The 16476-nt window shown below is 49.0% G+C and overlaps 1 protein-coding gene and 2 non-coding genes across 8 annotated transcripts in view; 1 reads left to right on the forward strand and 2 right to left on the reverse strand.

Annotated features, from left to right (window-relative positions):
- Positions 1-16476, reverse strand: part of ARMH1 (armadillo like helical domain containing 1) — a 56924-nt gene that overhangs the window by 2745 nt on the left and 37703 nt on the right. For 3 of the 6 annotated variants that reach the window (XM_054037016.1, XM_054037014.1, XM_054037017.1), the window contains exons 2-10: positions 14352-14570; positions 13755-13823; positions 12749-12915; positions 11668-11864; positions 9663-9747; positions 4774-4896; positions 3347-3419; positions 1408-1537; positions 569-646 (exon numbers count right to left, since the gene is read on the reverse strand). In XM_054037016.1, the coding sequence (XP_053892991.1) occupies positions 569-646; positions 1408-1537; positions 3347-3419; positions 4774-4896; positions 9663-9747; positions 11668-11864; positions 12749-12915; positions 13755-13823; positions 14352-14557 (1128 nt within the window). In that variant the 5' untranslated portion in view covers positions 14558-14570. Of the gene's footprint in view, positions 1-568; positions 647-1407; positions 1538-3346; positions 3420-4773; positions 4897-9662; positions 9748-11667; positions 11865-12748; positions 12916-13754; positions 13824-14351; positions 14571-14798; positions 14966-16476 lie in introns of those variants that run through there. The other 3 variants (XM_054037015.1, XM_054037020.1, XM_054037018.1) reach the window with 3 other exon arrangements.
- LOC128842625 (U5 spliceosomal RNA) lies at positions 5885-6001 on the forward strand. The gene has a single exon (XR_008446049.1). It is a non-coding gene; the product is annotated as a U5 spliceosomal RNA (small nuclear RNA).
- LOC128842615 (U2 spliceosomal RNA) lies at positions 8397-8589 on the reverse strand. Its single transcript, XR_008446045.1, has one exon. It is a non-coding gene; the product is annotated as a U2 spliceosomal RNA (small nuclear RNA).

Here is a 16476-nt window from a genome sequence, read left to right on the forward strand (position 1 = left end):
CTGCTCAGCTTTAAAGGGCCCATGTGACAGGGCTTCCGCTGATTTACATGGTGTTCAGTCCTGAGCTACCTCAAGGCAGGAGAGCTCAGATGCAGATGGAGGCTCAAGCCTATCTCCTCGTTCTGGGACACTGCTAACCCTGCATGTCTCACCACTTTTCCAACATCCCCACGCAAATGTGAGTCCAGACACGACCTCAGTGTTACTCCATTTACACGAAAGATGGGCCCCAAGTCAGAAAAGAACCATCCCCTCTCCCCAGACTTCAGAACTCAGGTCCCGCTGTGATATGCACCATTGTCCCACCTCATTAGTACAGATGGATAGTGCAAGTGCACATTGATATCCACTGCATGGAGTGAAGTCTTTGGGGGTGTTGGGCCAAAACCAAAGCAATTCATTTAACTGAGGACATTGTGATTGGACCCCAGTGGTCTCTGGAGTCTGATCAGGAACTGGAGCTCCACTGCAGCTTTAGAGGAATGAAACCCAGTCCCCATTATCCCTGCAAAATGGACCCATGTTCCAGACCAGTAACAAGCCCTGGCAGTTAGAGAAGCCCATTTACCATAAAAAGCTGGAACAGAGTCTCTCCTGTTGCCTTCCTCACATGCTGCTCCACAATGGGAAATGTCCGGACAAAATACTGCAACAAAACACTCCCAATAAGTGCAAAAGGAGGGAGGGGGTGTCTGGCTCCACTGAAAAGCAGCACCCTCACAGGATGGTAAAGTGCTCCAGTTCAGTGCTCCTTCCCACCTGGGATTTATCTGTCCATTGCCCCCATTCTGCTGTTCACCTCTTTGAGCGCCAACACGGCTGGAGGCCGGGGTTAACTAGCTGGGGAAAGGGTTGGTACAACACCCAAGCCCCACCCCCAACTGCCAAGCCCCACCCATACTGCTAGAGCAGCTGGATATTTCAGTTTGTGATCGGCAGGGGTATGGTTAACCATCACACCACTGGGCTTTAGAGCCGACGTCCCCTGTGGACCGGAATGGAGGACCTTCACTCTGGATTTCTCTAGGTTGCAGGCTTTGGGTTGGGTTTGAAGCCTAGTCTTTATGTTGAATTTCCTGATTTTGTATTATTCAAAACTGCAACCCATTCCATGAAGGTTTCTTCTCATTTATTTACTGCCCTTAACTGCACCTCACTGAAGGTTTTTTGTCAGGGAATCATGACTGTTAAGCAGAAGGAGAACTGGAGTTGGATAAGCTCGTCCTCAAGCACTAACAGCAGAGGGGATGCAGAACCCGTAGGGACGTTGCTGTATCATCAGTGCCCTTTTTTCCAGCCTTGCCCCAGTGTGCCTGATCCCCTTTATCTGAATAACACCCACTGCTCAGGAGCTTAGGGGGAGGAATCCACATTAAAATACACATTGCCCCCCACAGAGATACTCACCTCTAGAGTGATGCTGGCCTGTCTCTGGCAGGTGGTGTGATCCTGGTTCCCCATAGCACACATAAGGCCGTGCACCACTCTCAGCTGGATCATCTCTTCGGCCAGTTTGGTGGAGTCCTTGGCTAGAACGCTGCAAGGAAATCAACGCAGTCAGGCTCCAAGGCTCTTCTGCATGGGAGAAGACTCCCACAACCACAGGAGCTTTCTGGGAATGAAATGGAAGAGCCACGTCTAGCGATTTGGAGGGACAGATTCTAGTCCTGTTGCCTTAGGTGTGGTGCTGATCCAAGTGCAACGTGATGCCTCCATCTTTCCATGTCACTAGCGAATGACTAACACCAATGAACAAGGACGGATGCTATTCTCAAACTGAACAGGAAGCCCATGGCTGCATGTGAACTTTTTAACATCTATGTTTGGGGCTCTACAATTCTTTTAACGATTGACAATAAAAAACACCTGATTTACATATTAAATCCCAGCAAATCCACTACGTTACCCCACAGAATGCAGCATCCATGGTGGAACAGTAAATTACATTATTTCATTATTGAGCACATCACTGGAGAAAGCAACATGGCCGGTGTTTTGTGTCGTCTTCTGCTTTTAAAGGGAGCAATTTGGCATCAGCCCATCTTGTGGACTCTGCAGATCTCTAACAGGAAGTGAGCTACAGAGAAGCATGGAGACAGAGAGTTTCGGGATTCACTGGGTCAGACACTGATTTTGGTTTCATGCACTACGCTGTCGATGTCAAATTGTTAAGTCGAGGCATTTCACTACAAGAGACTCTCTGCTCCCCTGAGAATACGACAGGCTCTGTACTGTTCTGTAGCATGGTTTGGTCCAGGTAGGTGGCAAGGTGCTAACACTGTCCCTCTCTATGCTGGCCTGGAAACAGAGGGAACATTCTGACTCTATTAATGGCCGGAGTAAAGGTTGATATTATATTTCACCTATAATAAAAGCTCTGAATAATTTCAGGGGAGGATCTGGATTTTGCTACCCAAGCGGAAGTGCTTCTCTCTAAGTTCCCGAGGACTGTTGTGGATGGATGAAAGCCCCCGAAGTCTATATGGAGGAGTTGCAGAGCCATAGGGAAATACTCCGACAGCAATGGCAGAGGGCTAAAGATTCCCTCGGAAGGATAACGACTGACCTTTTCTCCATAAAGGAAGCAGCTTCTGTATAAATCTCGGTAGCGAGGCAGCCTGGTTCCCCGACGCCCCGGAGGGGGACAAGCCCCTTTGGACGCTAAAGTGGGCGGAGCCAGTGGAGCTTGCGCCCGCCCCCCAGAGCTCACTAGAGGCCTGGCCGCTGGAGAAGCCAGACGCCTGTGGCCTAGCTCCCGGTTGGGAGACTCTTGCAGGTTGCGACCGACCCGAGGACTGGCCAGACGCCGACCAGACCCTGGGGAAGCTGGTAAACCCGCCTGTGGCAAGTTACCCAGAGGAGCTACCAAGCCTCCCGCTCGCCGGGTACCCAGAGGAGCCCATGGTGCTTGATTCCTTGGAAGACTCCGTCCAGACGCAGGTACCTCTAGAGGGGGAGGTAGGAAATAGCCCGGGAGCAGCCGACCCTCGTCTGGCTGCAGCACACCCAGAGCCCATGTCAGTGTGTTGTGGCCAGGATCCCCACTGACACTGCAGCGGGTCTAGGGCCCCGGGCCGGGACGCAGTGGGGTGGGTGGGCCTGCGTCTCCCCTGCCACCCAACGTGTGGGTGGCCGTCTCCCCCTCTCCCAGCTCCTTCGGAGCCAGGACCTGGGCCTCCTAAACTTGTCTGCTCAGCCCCTACCTGAGGGCCTGGGCCACTGACTCTCTACTGCCCGGCCCTGACCCAGGGCCTGGGCCTGTTATTAAACCGTTTGCGCCATAAGGAAGCAGCTTCTCTAAATCCTGTATAAATCTCCCTTTGTATTTTGCGCTGAATTTTCTTACCCGATGGTTTTTGCTGCAGCGGCTTGCTGTATATACACCGACAAAGGCTCCGGAAGATGGAGTGTGGCTGGGTCTGAATGGGGGAACATTAGACAGGATGAAAACTACGGCTAGAGCCATACTTCTGCCAGAAAGCTTTAGTTATAACCTGGGGAATCAGAGCAGTAGCACCTGAAGAAAAGAGGATTTGTGAGATTAGAGCAACATCCCTAAGGGAATCTACACACAAATGTACTGTAGCCCAGTGCGTCACAAGGAGCTCTCGCTGCTCAGCGACTGTGTCAGGCTAATGCAGCAACTCAAACAGCCTGGGACGTTGCAGTCTGTTTTACTGAGACAGGATGGGGGTTTCCCTGACTCTTGAAAAGGTGTCCTGGGATCTTTAATTTCCTCTGGCCACATGCAGAAGGGACCTGAGTTTAAGATCTCCTCTGAGAGAAGGCGCCGCATCCCCTGCTCTCCATTCACTTTGCTGCATTCACTGAACAAATCCACACAATTCACAAATAGCATCAAAATTCCCATTCCTGCTCCGAGGGCTCCAACAAGCTGCCTGGCCGTTCCCATTACCCAAAACAGACAAAGCTGATCTCTGCAACTCGCCAGAGGGTTACTGGAGAACAGCACTCAGGAGCTGCATCAGAGGAAGCTCTGACACCCATATGTGGAGGTACGTCTGTACACTGCAGTGGGGACAGGGGCAGGGGATGTGGAGGCCTGGAGAGTGCAGTGCTGGCCTCCAGCTGCCAGGGGGCCCTGCTTGCCATCTCCTCTCACCCTGTCGCGGGAAAGGGGAAGGGAAAAGAGGGCGATCGCAATCCCAGGACGGACACCCCACGTGCTGGGACTGCACCAACCTACCCATGGAGCTCAGCTGCCCTGATGAAGTGGGGAGGAGAAAAGATGGAGATTCCCTTCTACCTTGGCCTCTTGCAAGGCAGAGCTTAAGGGACACATGGTTTCTAGGTCCTCCTGGGAAGGGGACGGGGGCGCCTCGCCCCTTGCTATGTTTCCTGTGGCGGTGGGCATCAGCCTCCCAGCTGGACCCAGCACCAGCCAGTTGTTCCCCTCCCCACCCCCCATAGCCAACCGCTGCAGGTGACCTCACTGCTCCCTAGAGAGGGGGTCCAGGCTGCAAGAGGAGCACACAGGGCCCACTGCAATGGGTACCATGCCCACTAGGAAGAGATTTCTGCATCTCCACTTCTGAATAGCCGACACCATCTCAAATCAGCCAAGAGGTTGGCTGCAGCATCTGACCTCTGCCAAGGTAGCGCAGGGATGGATTAGCGAGGGCCGGTTCCACCCAAGGAGACTAAGGTGCCAAAGTCGCCCACCAGTGGCCGACCAAGCAGAGAGAGCAATCCACTTCGCAGCACTCTGCAGCCTCCAAGCAGACATGAAGGGAAACTGTTGTGACCTCTTACCTTCCGGGGCTTTGCCTTTCACTTTAGCAGTCTCTTTCCCCGGTGGTTTAAGTAATTCAACCAGACCCTTCAGCAGCACTGGCCGGACTTCATAGGCCATGAGATCCTTTATCAGCTGAATGGCTAGAGACAAGGAAAGAGGCCAAAGTGCCACCTTGGTGCTCTAACAAGGCTGCCCAGCAATCCCAGCAGCAGGTGAAACATCAGAGACAATGGTTTGAACGCTGGCTTCTGAAAGAGCTGTATTTTCCTTCTGCCTTAAAGTAAACCTCCTTGACTAGGGTTGGATTCTGCTCCGTTCCCTTCTGGAAGTTGCTCGGAAACAGAACAGGAGGCCAAGATATGCTCTGTGCATCTGAGAGCAGAAACATGTCCTCCTGGGCTCATAGATCCTAGGTGACATTGTTACCCCATGGCTGGCCAGCAAGAGTATGTGGATGGTAAGGAGCCCAACCAAAACATGGCTGACTTTCTATTACGGCACGAACCTCTGTATTGCATAGAACTCTCTGGGACACAGTGGGAGGGTGCTGGGGTACTGGACATGTGAGGGTTACATACATTTTACACACGTGCACCATTGAGAGCAGCGCTGGCCCACAGCAGGCTCCAGGTGGAAGGGGCAGGAGCAGCTTCCCCACACACCTTTCAGGAGTTTCACTCTGGGAATGTTGGGAATTTGGAAAGTGCTGGCACACGGAGGCAACAGCTCCTGCTGGGAACTCCCAGGCCCTCCACCTGCAGGGGGCCACACTCAATGTCCCCCTCAGCTTGCAGCCACCTGCTCTGATGCCTCCAACAGCCGGGAGCAGAGCCAACCACCCCCAGGGCAACCGCTGAGAGGCCACAAACAGCTCCGCACCAGCACTTCTCAGCTCCGCTCACAGCAGAAGGGAGACGCTGGGTCTGGTCTGGGAGCACCAGCTCATTTGCATACCCACGATGCATTGCACATTGAAAAGCCTTTCTTTGAGCACTTCAGTGTCCCTGGAAAGATGTGCCAATTTCTGTTCCACCTCTCTTATGAGGATTGGGCTGCACAGAGCTCTAAAATGAAAAGATTTGTAAGAACCCTCAGTTCCCCTCCAAAAGTCATCCTACTTTGATATTTAGGATCTTTTTTCTCCTCAGAGGGAATAAATCTTTTGCATTTTACTAAAAATTTCTGTGGCAATAAGCTTTTCTGAGTTTACATGCAATTTTTCGAAATGTTCTGTGAATGAGTCTAATTTTTGTGGAAAATAGATAGCTTTTATAGACCTCAAATAAAAAAATTATGAGTCAAATGCTTTGTTTTCATAAGCCATTGAAAGTTTAAGTTAAATTGTTTTTTCTAGGGGGGGAGAAAAAACGTAATTCTTTAGAAGTTGCATAAATCCCCATTCTGTGTCCTTGCATCCCCAGTCCACATGCGTCCCTCTACCCCCACTCAGACACCCACTCCCCCCATCCCCATGTGGCCCTGCACCCCCTCCCCTGTCCCTTTGTGGCTTTGTACCCCCTCCTCCTATCCCCCTGTGTCTCTGTGCCCCCACCCAACCACTCCCCTGTCCCTATGTGTCCCTGTCTCCCCTCCCTGTTCCCCCCACCCAGCCATTTCCCTGTCCCTATGTGTCCCTGTCCCCCCTCCCCGTCCTCATGTGTCTCTGTGCCCCCACCTATCCAGTCCTCTGTTCCTGTGTCCCTGAACCCCCTGCCCCATGTGTCTGTGCCCCCACCCATCCCTATGTAGCTCTGCACCCCCTCCCCCATCACCATGTGGCCCTGCACCTCTCTTCTCTCTGTGGCTCTGTGCCCCTGCCCCAGTCTGTCCTCCCCCACTAGCCCTTATGAGTCCATCTGACTCCCTCAGCACCCCACGCTGTCTGTCTCCTGACCTGGCATGACAGGCGCTGTGAAGAAGTCAGTCTTTCTCTTAGCTGGCCTGGAGCTGCTGCTTTGTTCCATCACCAAGCACCCTCTGGTGGGCAAAAGGCGGAACTACAGCAAAATTTTGACAGAAGCTTTTTTCTGAGCAAAAATGTTTAAAATATGTGGGGCTCATTAATTAATGATGCATGCAGTAGCGCAGAATTCCCCCAGGAGTAAAAGAGAAATGGTGTAACTCTGGGCCTTTACAAAGTTGCTACACTAGGCAAGTAGATGAGCTGCTGGCTCTGCAATATCAGTGCTTCAGGCGGAATTCACCCGCCGAGCTGTTTGCCCAGAACTTCTCAGTCATGAATTCCAGAACTAATGTCACCTATTATCTAGAACGTATAATCTCATTCCAAAATAAATAGTTTTTGAGCAAGGCCTTTCAGCATCATCAGAGTTATGCTAAAAATATCCACCACAAAACCCAACTGCCACCAAGTGAAACCTTCAAGCACAAACTTTGTTCCTTTCATTTTCTGCACAGACAATAAACCCTGTTAAATTACAATAAAACGCCTCAAATCATTCTATTTTTTACATCAAAAAGCAACCTCAGTAAAATAAGGCTTCCTTTGTGTGTATGTTTACCTGCTTTAACCTGGGAAATAAGTTTCTTATTTCTTTTCCTAGTTAATAAATATTTAGTTAGTTTATTATAGGATTGCCTATGAGCATTGTCTTCGGTTTGAGATCTCAGGTGCAATTGACCCAGGTGAGTGACCAGGAATGACCTGTCACAAAGGCAGGCTCACCTGGGTGGCAAGATAGATTCAGGGTGCCCAAGGGGGCTGTCTGTGACCCCATGTTAAGGCTGTTTTAGTGCCTGAGGAGTTCACACTTGATACTTGGTTGGTGAAATCGAAGTATAGACCATACAACTATGAGGAGCCCCGCTGTCTGCCAGCCCTGGGCACCCGGGGCTCCTACTGTCTGCCACCCCCGGGCACCTGGGTTCCCGCTCTCTGGGGCTCTGCTGTACTAGAAAGAAAGGTACGTTTCTAGCTTGCCCGATGGCAGAGAAAATGTTGAAATTGGGACCTGAGAGCACCTTAAAGGTTCAGAAACCGGAAGGGAAATAAAGAGACCCCATATGACATAAAAAACAAAAATCCTCATGATTTTTAAGCCAATCTCATGATTTTGGGGATCTTACTCATGATTTTCCAATGGTGAGGGATGGCAACGCTGATAAGGGTTATTATTTTGAATTTACATTACAGTAGGTTTTAAGAAAAAACCCAAACTCATCAGCACTGGGACCCCTGTGTGCTGGGTGCAGCACGACACCTAGTGCCTTCACTTGATTTTACAAACCAAGAAACATGGGACATAAGCTGGGTGAGGAGAAGTCTATGTAACTCAGGCAGTTATTTATAGACCTGAGACCTTCAATATTACAAAAGAAAGAAAGAAAGAAAGAAAATCTCCCTCACAGACCCTCCAGTCTGGAAAGCATTAATTCCTCGTATTGTCAGAAGGATTCACAGCAGAAAATAAAACCCCAGCTTTTTAAACAATTCTCCAGTAAGACAAAGAAACTGACATCTATAGACTCCCAGAATGCTACAAGAAACTTTAACACTATTTCATCGTAAACAAACCAATGCATTTTAACTACTGTAAAGATCTACTTCAAATAAGCCATACAAAACAATCTCCTTACAGTGAAATTCTTTCTATTTGTCTAACCAGAATTTTCTCTCCAAAGGAAAGGTACCATTCCTAGAAATACTACCATAGCATGTTGATACATGGGGTGGACAAAGCAAGCTCCTATTCCATCACCCTATTTCAAAAATTAATTTGATGTACAATGCTCAGATAAAACACATATCAGACATTAAATTGAAAAGATTAGGCATTACACTTGATTTTAGCTGAGAGCAGCAGAGAAGTAAGGTGGAGGCCCTCAGATGCTACATAGTCCCCCCGCCCCCAATACTTTTATGTCACCGGGAACTGGGTGTCTGGGTGCTGGAGACAGGTAACCTGCTGAGCAGTTTTCAGTTAAAGCCTGCAGCTTTGGGGGCGTGGTTCAGACCCAGGGTCTGTGTTGCAGCAGGCTAGCGTGTCTGGCTCAACAAGGCAGGGTTCTGGAGTCCCAAGCTGGCAGGGAAAACGGGCTCGGAGGTAATTTCAGCACATCAGGTGACAGTCCCAAGGGGGTTTCTGTGACCGAACCAGTCACACCCCTGTTTCTACAGCCTATTGCTCTGGCCCAATTAAACCGTGCGTTTGCTCCTCAGAACCAGGGTCTCTGGGAGCAAACCCAGCCCCTGGACCAGGGAGTCGGGATGTGGGTCATGATGCACAATGCATTATGGGCATGCAAACAAGCATCCCGGGCCTACAGGGGATCCCATCCCACCCCCTGCAGTCAGTACAGCCCGCCTGGGGCCAGCAGAGAGCGGGCGGCTTGTCCCCAGCCCCTGCCGCCCCCGGGCTCTGCCGCCAGGGTTGGGCTTTGCTGGCCTGCAGCCACCGCACAGCTCGTTAACCCGCCCGTGGAGACCCGCGTCCCCAGCCCCGCTCCTGCCTCCTTGGTAGGAGAGGAAAAGCCGGAGACACGCACAGCCTTTGCACGAGCAACACCCCTCCCGGGCCGGGCATGGAGGCTGGAGCTGGAGAGCGGCCACGCTGACAACACGCAGCTGGGTTACAAACCACCCACCCCCATCAGATCCGGTATTGCACCCAGCTGCTTGGTCTGTGCAGTAACGGGCACTCTGCCTCTGGGCCTTGAGACTCGCCTGTTTTCCTTTCCTGTTGCCAGGTCAGTTAAATTCCTTACAGCCCAGTGAGCAGCCGAAAGGCAAATACACCCAGCCCGGTGCTCACACTCTCCGCTTCGGCTGCTGCCTTGGGGTGACTCTTGACAGGCTCACTGAGAACCTCCCCACGAATGACTCAAAAGTCTGGGCTCCTCCTCAGCAGACAGCACAAGAGACGTGCAATACAGTGATGGTTCCTACCTTCATACTGAACTTCCAAGTGCATTGAGCTGAGCACGCCCAGCACAGCGTCCACAATGCCGGGATGGGCTGCTCCCACGATCGCCTGACAACGAAAGGAACAAGAGGGGTGTTACTCCTCCCGGCTCTCACATCTGCAGCGCGCTGAAATGTTCACACGTGTTTGATCCTCAAGATACAGAGAACTGCACAGCACTTCGCTCTGAGAGACTCGGGGAAATGGGCTCTTGGGGCTGATTCTGCACCCATTACTCAGGTCCGTGAGCACTAGGACTCCTCGTGTAAGTGCTCACCAGTGTAAGGGTTGCCCAGTCTAGCCTATGGTTCTCAGACTAAGGACTGCAGTTATTGGGGCAGCAAACTCTTCATTACTATTATTTAATATTTTTAATATGGCAGCCACCAGAGGCTCCAATCAGGATCAGGGCCCCACTGCTCTGGGGCTAGACAAAGAGGTAGAAAAGTCCCCTGCCCCAAAGAGCTTACAGTGAAAGACGACAAATGTTCTACAAAGTGTGGGGAAAAGGGAGACAAAATCTCGCCTCCTCTCAGGACTCCTCAAACGTGAGCATGAGTTCACTGATCTCCTGCTAACTGAGGCACTAGAACAGCGTTACGATTTTAATAGTGCTCTATCCGGGAGCCTCTCTCTCGTGTGGTATGTAACAGAAGAGACAAAGACATCAAATGTATGTTCAAAGGTCAAGGATCCATGATCCTGCAGATTTGGGGGGGGGGGGGTGGCCACCCCCACCCTTCCTTGCTGACAAGGGACTGAAATTTGAAATGGGAGATTGTCGGAATTAAATTCAAGAGCATCAGACTGCATCAGAGCTGCTACCCACCTACCTCACTGCTTAGCTCTATCTTAGTCTGGGTACTTAACATATGGCTAGAATTTGTCATGCAAGTGCATATTTCCAGGCCAGGGAGAATTTAACAGGGGTCAGAAGACCACAACCCCATTCCCTCAATTAAAAGAACAGCACAACCAAAGTGCAGGATTTAAAACAGTAGCACTAAAGGCCGTATAGTTAATCCTGCATGCCATTCCCTTTGAAATTCCCCACGGAGTAAGGGCAGGACCAGGGCCGGCTCCAGGGTTTTGGCCACCTCAAGCAGCCAAAACAAACAAACAAAAAGCCAGGATCGCGATCTAAAAAAAGCCGTGATCGCGATCTGCGGCGGCAATTCGGACGGGAGGTCCTTCACTCCCAAGCGGAGTGAGGGACCGTCCGCCAAATTGCCGCCGAATACCTGGACCTGCCGCCCCTCTCCGGAGCGGCCGCCCCAAGCACCTGCTTGAGAAGCTGGTGCCTGGAGCTGGCCCTGGGCAGGACATGTCTTTAGAGGCATATCCTCTCCTACAGCCGAGGTCATACGTTTTCATACCAGGCTTTCACAATAAGTAACAGACCGGAGGAGAAGGGGAATGATAAAATATCTTTCATATTAGATCCTGATGGAGCAGGGACTACGTAGACAAAAGTAGCAGCCTTTATACACTCAGCACTTGCTCACACACAGCCTTGGAGTCTAGCATGTGTGTTACTGAGAGGGAAAAGTCTAAGGGGGGAATTGTTCATGATTTCGTTATCCAAATCAGACAGAAACCAGTTCTGTGCACCCCATTGATTTTCAGTGTGTTCTCAGAACTCAGGCACAGGAACTTGAAGAGCATACTCTGTGCTGATGACATGCAACTGAGTGCAAAAGGATCCTGGCTTCAGACTTCTCTTATCCAGTACTACCTCAACAAGGCAATTTCAAATCGGGTTGGCTTATCCACACAGGGTATGCAGCCTTAGGACACATCAGCTGAGTACATACTGAGTGTGCTTGTGGATGCAATAAGCTCTTCTCTGGGCTCCTTAATAAGGCAAGAACTGTAACAGGATTTCCACGCACCTCTAGCCTCCAGCTTACGATAGATTCACTATGAAACAGAGTGTTCTGATAAAACTAAAGACTGGGCTAAAGTTTGATTCCATCCCATTCTGCTCACCTGCACAGTTCTGAGTGTCTGCAGAGACAGCTGTTGGGCTTTGGGGGATGTGCATGGCAGCAAAGCAATCAGGCCTTTGTATACTTGGTTCTGATACTTGGGATTGCCGTGGCCTAAAGAATCCAACAGAATTTGCACTTGTTCTTGAGTCTCTTCAGACTTGGAATTGGCCAAGAACTCAGCTATTGATCTCACACCTGTGTATAAGAAAGCCCAAGTGGTTACACATCTGAGGTTAGACGGCAACTTGGTAATTTTATTGAAATCCAGAAAGAATCAAAACCACTGTCCCATTTTAATCACTGCTGCTGGAGAGGTAGAAATGGGGAATAATCTTTGGCAGTAACTATTACGCTGATTTTAAAATATAATGGGCCAAATTCTCAGCTGGTCTAGAAGGGCAAAATGCTGCTGAAGTCAATTGAACTACATGCATTTACACCAATAAAGAATCTGGCCCCAGGAGGTAAATGGTGCATACTGAGTCTCACTTTACTGATTCCATCACACTCATCTCACTGCTGAGGAAGTTGTTCAAACCTTGAGCATCTGTCACGGATTGTACTGATGGGTTTTCCCCTTTACAATGGAAAAAGCATTTATTTTTTTCCAGTCTTCAAAAACATCTGAAGAGATCTAGCTTTCCCGTTTCAGAAAAATTCCTGATTTTTCAATAGATACCAATCAGAGACAATTTTAGCCCCACGAGGGAAGGTTTGGAGAGGTAGCAGTGGGTGATCACAGCAGGTTATAATGGAAACTTTTGCAACCTTAGCCATAGCAGTTGCAACCAGCATGATTGCTGGAATACATCAAAGGAAAAACACTGTACAAAAAGTAGGCTCATTAAAAATGAGAAGGGGGATGAAATGTAACCACTCAGCAATGGCTGAGACTCTGAACTCCTTTCAACAAGAAAAGTACTAAAATAATCTTCCATCACTAGGACTCTCGTAGAGTGAAAGGAACAGGTTCGGTTCTGTAAGGAGCCATTGACGTTTGGAGGTCAGAGAGTACAGACTTGCCTAAATGGATGTAAGCCCATTCCATTGATAAAGAACATGGATGGCACGGCACTTACCATAACTTTCACAGATGAGCTCCTTATACTTCCTGCCAGTGTTTGCTACGAGTTGGAGCAGCTTTATCGACTCCCTTTTGTCCTCTTCCTTCAGTTGCTTCAGCCCTAGTATTTCCAGGAGAGTCAGGACACCTCCAACCTCCAGAAATTCAATAAGATACCTGTGGCTACAGAGATGAGCAGAAAATGTAACACTTTGAACCAAATCTTCCTTCCTCGGATCTCCATATTCCTGGGAACCTTCTTCCTACCTCCTTGCCTCAGTTTGTGTCTAAGTTCCTGGACAGAGAGGACAGGTACTAGAAGCTTGACTTGGAACCCAAATGTGAATGCCTCACCTGGCAGTATGATGTGCTCCCAATAGGCTACCAGGTGAGATATTTACCTCTGAGTGTCCACATTTGGATACTGACCTACATGCACACAGAACTTGGGTCTCCACACACAGGGTGCTCATCGGATCCCTAACGAATCAGACCGTTCCTGGGAAACACGAGGGACTCACTGAGCAATTGCATAGCATGGGCAACATCATAAAATATTTACAGTATTCTTGGGAAGTACAAAGGGTCTTGGCTTTGACCAGCCTTGTGTGAAGTAACATATGCAGCATCTCCCACCTGCCCATGACTGATTTATCTATTTCTACAGAGTGCTCATCACCATGGTATCTGACCTCCCCAAACAGGGGACACAATTCAAAACAGGTCCAACTGCACAACCTACTAAGAGTGTGTGTGGGAGTCACCAGGCATGAAGGAGGCTCACAGACTGTGGGGATCCAGAGAGCTGCAGAGGAGAGAGGAGAGGCTTGCCCAGTTATGGGTACATGCTGACAGCAGGGTGCTCAAAAGCACAGATCATGGACAGTTGTCTCTGTTGCCCTTTCCCAGACCATCCCTGTAGTAAAATATTAATACCGGACCCCCTCACCCTAGGCTGGCACAACTCTGGGATGTTAAAACCCCCCAAACAATTCTTGTTGAAGTGACACAGTAGTACTCACCTACTTGCAGCTGACAGAAAGATGCCAATGGACTTTAGCTGCTGATCTAGGTATATTCCATACATGTAGCTGTTTGACAATGTTAAGGAGCAAATACTGAGACAATTTTTCTCATTAAAGCTGGTCTGGCTGGTAGCTTGATGGCAATGTGTGGCACTGCACCTGGGGAACCTGTCTTTGGGAAAAGGGCACAGGCCTTAATTTTCCAGGCCAGCTGGGTTGCAAGCCACTAAGGAAGCAGCATGCTCATCCCCAGAGTGGGTGTGAAGTGGGTGCCTGCGGCATTGATGGGCTTGGCAGGGAGCTTACATTTTGTCCTCAGCTAGAAGGATGGGATGTCCTGATGTAGGACCTATGAGAGGGGACGGAGAAAACAAGGGGAATCTTGCAGAGCAACTCAATAATACCCTTGGTGTGGAACTTCCCTCAGATTCCAGCTTTCATGGCTGAGCTCTTCTCCCTGAACAACTTAGCTGGACTGAGGTATTTCCACAGAGAGGGGCTAATTTCAATCGTATTGGGGAAAAGAACGTTTGGGAGAGAATCTTCCCCTCGATCACCCCACCCCCTCCGTTGGCATCCCGAGGAAGTAGATACGTCAGCCTCAGCCATGATGTTAGGCGGGCCAGAAACAAGCTGGCTCCCTGTGAGAATTCCAGCTCCAACTCTGGCCCTGTCTTTCCTTGATTTGCCTTAATGAAATTATCCAGCATGTGGCTTCGAGCAGCTTTGCTAGCATTGTCCCATTCCTGCAAGAACCCCATCAGTCTGCTGATGGCTGCCTGCTCCTTTGTGGAAGTCATGATCAATACCCTCCTATAGGGGAGAGAGAGAGGTTATAGAAACCCTTAAAGATAAATGTAGGCTGTACAAATGAGTAACACCAGCACTAATTATACTTTCCCCTTCATTAGTGCTTTCCAGCTAAGGATCACAAAGCACTTGACAAACATTGATTAATGTAATCTTATCTTCCTTCATTCCCATTGCTATCTCCATTTTACATCTGGAGAAACTGAGACATAAAGAGATTAACTGATTTACCCAAGGCCACATGGTAAATCTGTGGCAGAGCTGGGATTAGAATCCAGATCTCCTGCTTGAACCACAAGATCATCGTCACAAGAGCAGTCTCCCTCCCAGATATGAATAAAGCACTTTAACGTTGCAAATGTTCTTAATCTCAGATTTTGCTAGCTTCCCAGGATGGATACTTGATCCCATGCCAGGCCCTGCCAGAGGGTAAGTAGGATGAAATAAGAGCAGAGATGCACAGGACCTTGACGATGTGGATTTGGGAAGCTTTTGCATTTTGAACCTTTTTGTCCTAGTTCATGTCTTATTATTTAATTTCTCTTCGAGTGCAGAGAGCTTTCAATGGCACATTTTTAAATAAACTCAGGGGGGAAATGAAATAATAATCCAAGGAATAGGACAGCTACAGAAAACCCCAACTGACCCTGTGACAGTGATCCCCATTTTGCCGAATTTCTTTGACATATTTGGGCACTCTCTGTCTCCCCCTCCCCCCTTTGTGGTGTAATTAGTTCTGGCAAAAAGTGCAGATTGACAGCTCTGGAAGCTAAAGACGGTTTAATCACATAGGTCCCAATCTTGCAAATACACATGCTTAACTTTAAGCTTGTGAGTAGTCCCAATGTGGGGCTTAAAGTTAAGCACATGCATGGGTGTTTGTAGAATTGGAGTAGGGTAACCAGACAGCAAATGTGAAAAATCAGGACGGGGGTGGGGGGCAATAGGAGCCTATATAAGAAAAAGACCCAAAAATCAGGACTGTCGCTATAAAATCGGGACATCTGGTCACCCTAAATCGGAGCCAAAGGAGGTACAACACAGGCAGCAATACTGCAAGCTTCTCTCCACACAGCCCTGTCAACATGCTTCATCTGTGTCCTTCTGTGTTCAGTCTTTGCCTCTTGCAGTTCTTGGCCCCTTTGCGGAGACGGAAGCCTTGTCTAAGTGAGAAAGTTGCATTGGTTTAATTTAAGGTGTAATTTAAAAGCAAATTAGTTAAACCAATGCAACCCCCTGTCTGGACACTTATTTCAGGGCTTCTTTCAGTTTAGTTTAAATCGATTAGGTCCGTTTGGGTCCATGCCTATTTCCGATCTGTAAAGTGCCTAGCACTTGTCTACTAGCAACGTGACTGAGATTCCAAATCCATTTCACAAAAGGCACCAGATGGCTGCCCAATGGTCACTTTCTGTCACTACTGCCTGGGCAGGATGGAAACCAATGACCTAAAGGTGAAATGCTCTGTAGTTAAATGTATTAAAAAAATTTAAAAACCAAAAAACCCACCACCCTAGAAAGTTGGATAAAGAAACAATTCTGTGGCGTTAAGAGGAGTTGGCATTTCATTAGGGAATTAACAGTCTGTGGTTTGTAGGAGTCTGTGTCCTTGGCAGAGTGTATTCAGGATCTCCTCTGAGGGAGGACAAGGTTTAAAATAAATCAGTTTTCCCCAAATAGTTGTGATTGAAAGTGTTATTAGCCATAACAAATGTTAGTGCTGATGGGAGACTGGCCTGTTAGGACCCCTTTGTCGGAAGTCGTATTTCACAGCATCATGAGCTTTTCCCAGTGATTTACAGAATATTTGTGACACATTACGTGCAAGGCTCACGCTGAGAGAACAGCTAGTGTGTTGAGGGAACGAGTATTTCACAGAGACTGTTTGCATGAAATTTACAGTCCCATA

Source organism: Malaclemys terrapin, chromosome 8 (assembly GCF_027887155.1).
Source record: "Malaclemys terrapin pileata isolate rMalTer1 chromosome 8, rMalTer1.hap1, whole genome shotgun sequence".
Lineage (NCBI taxonomy): Eukaryota > Metazoa > Chordata > Testudines > Emydidae > Malaclemys > Malaclemys terrapin.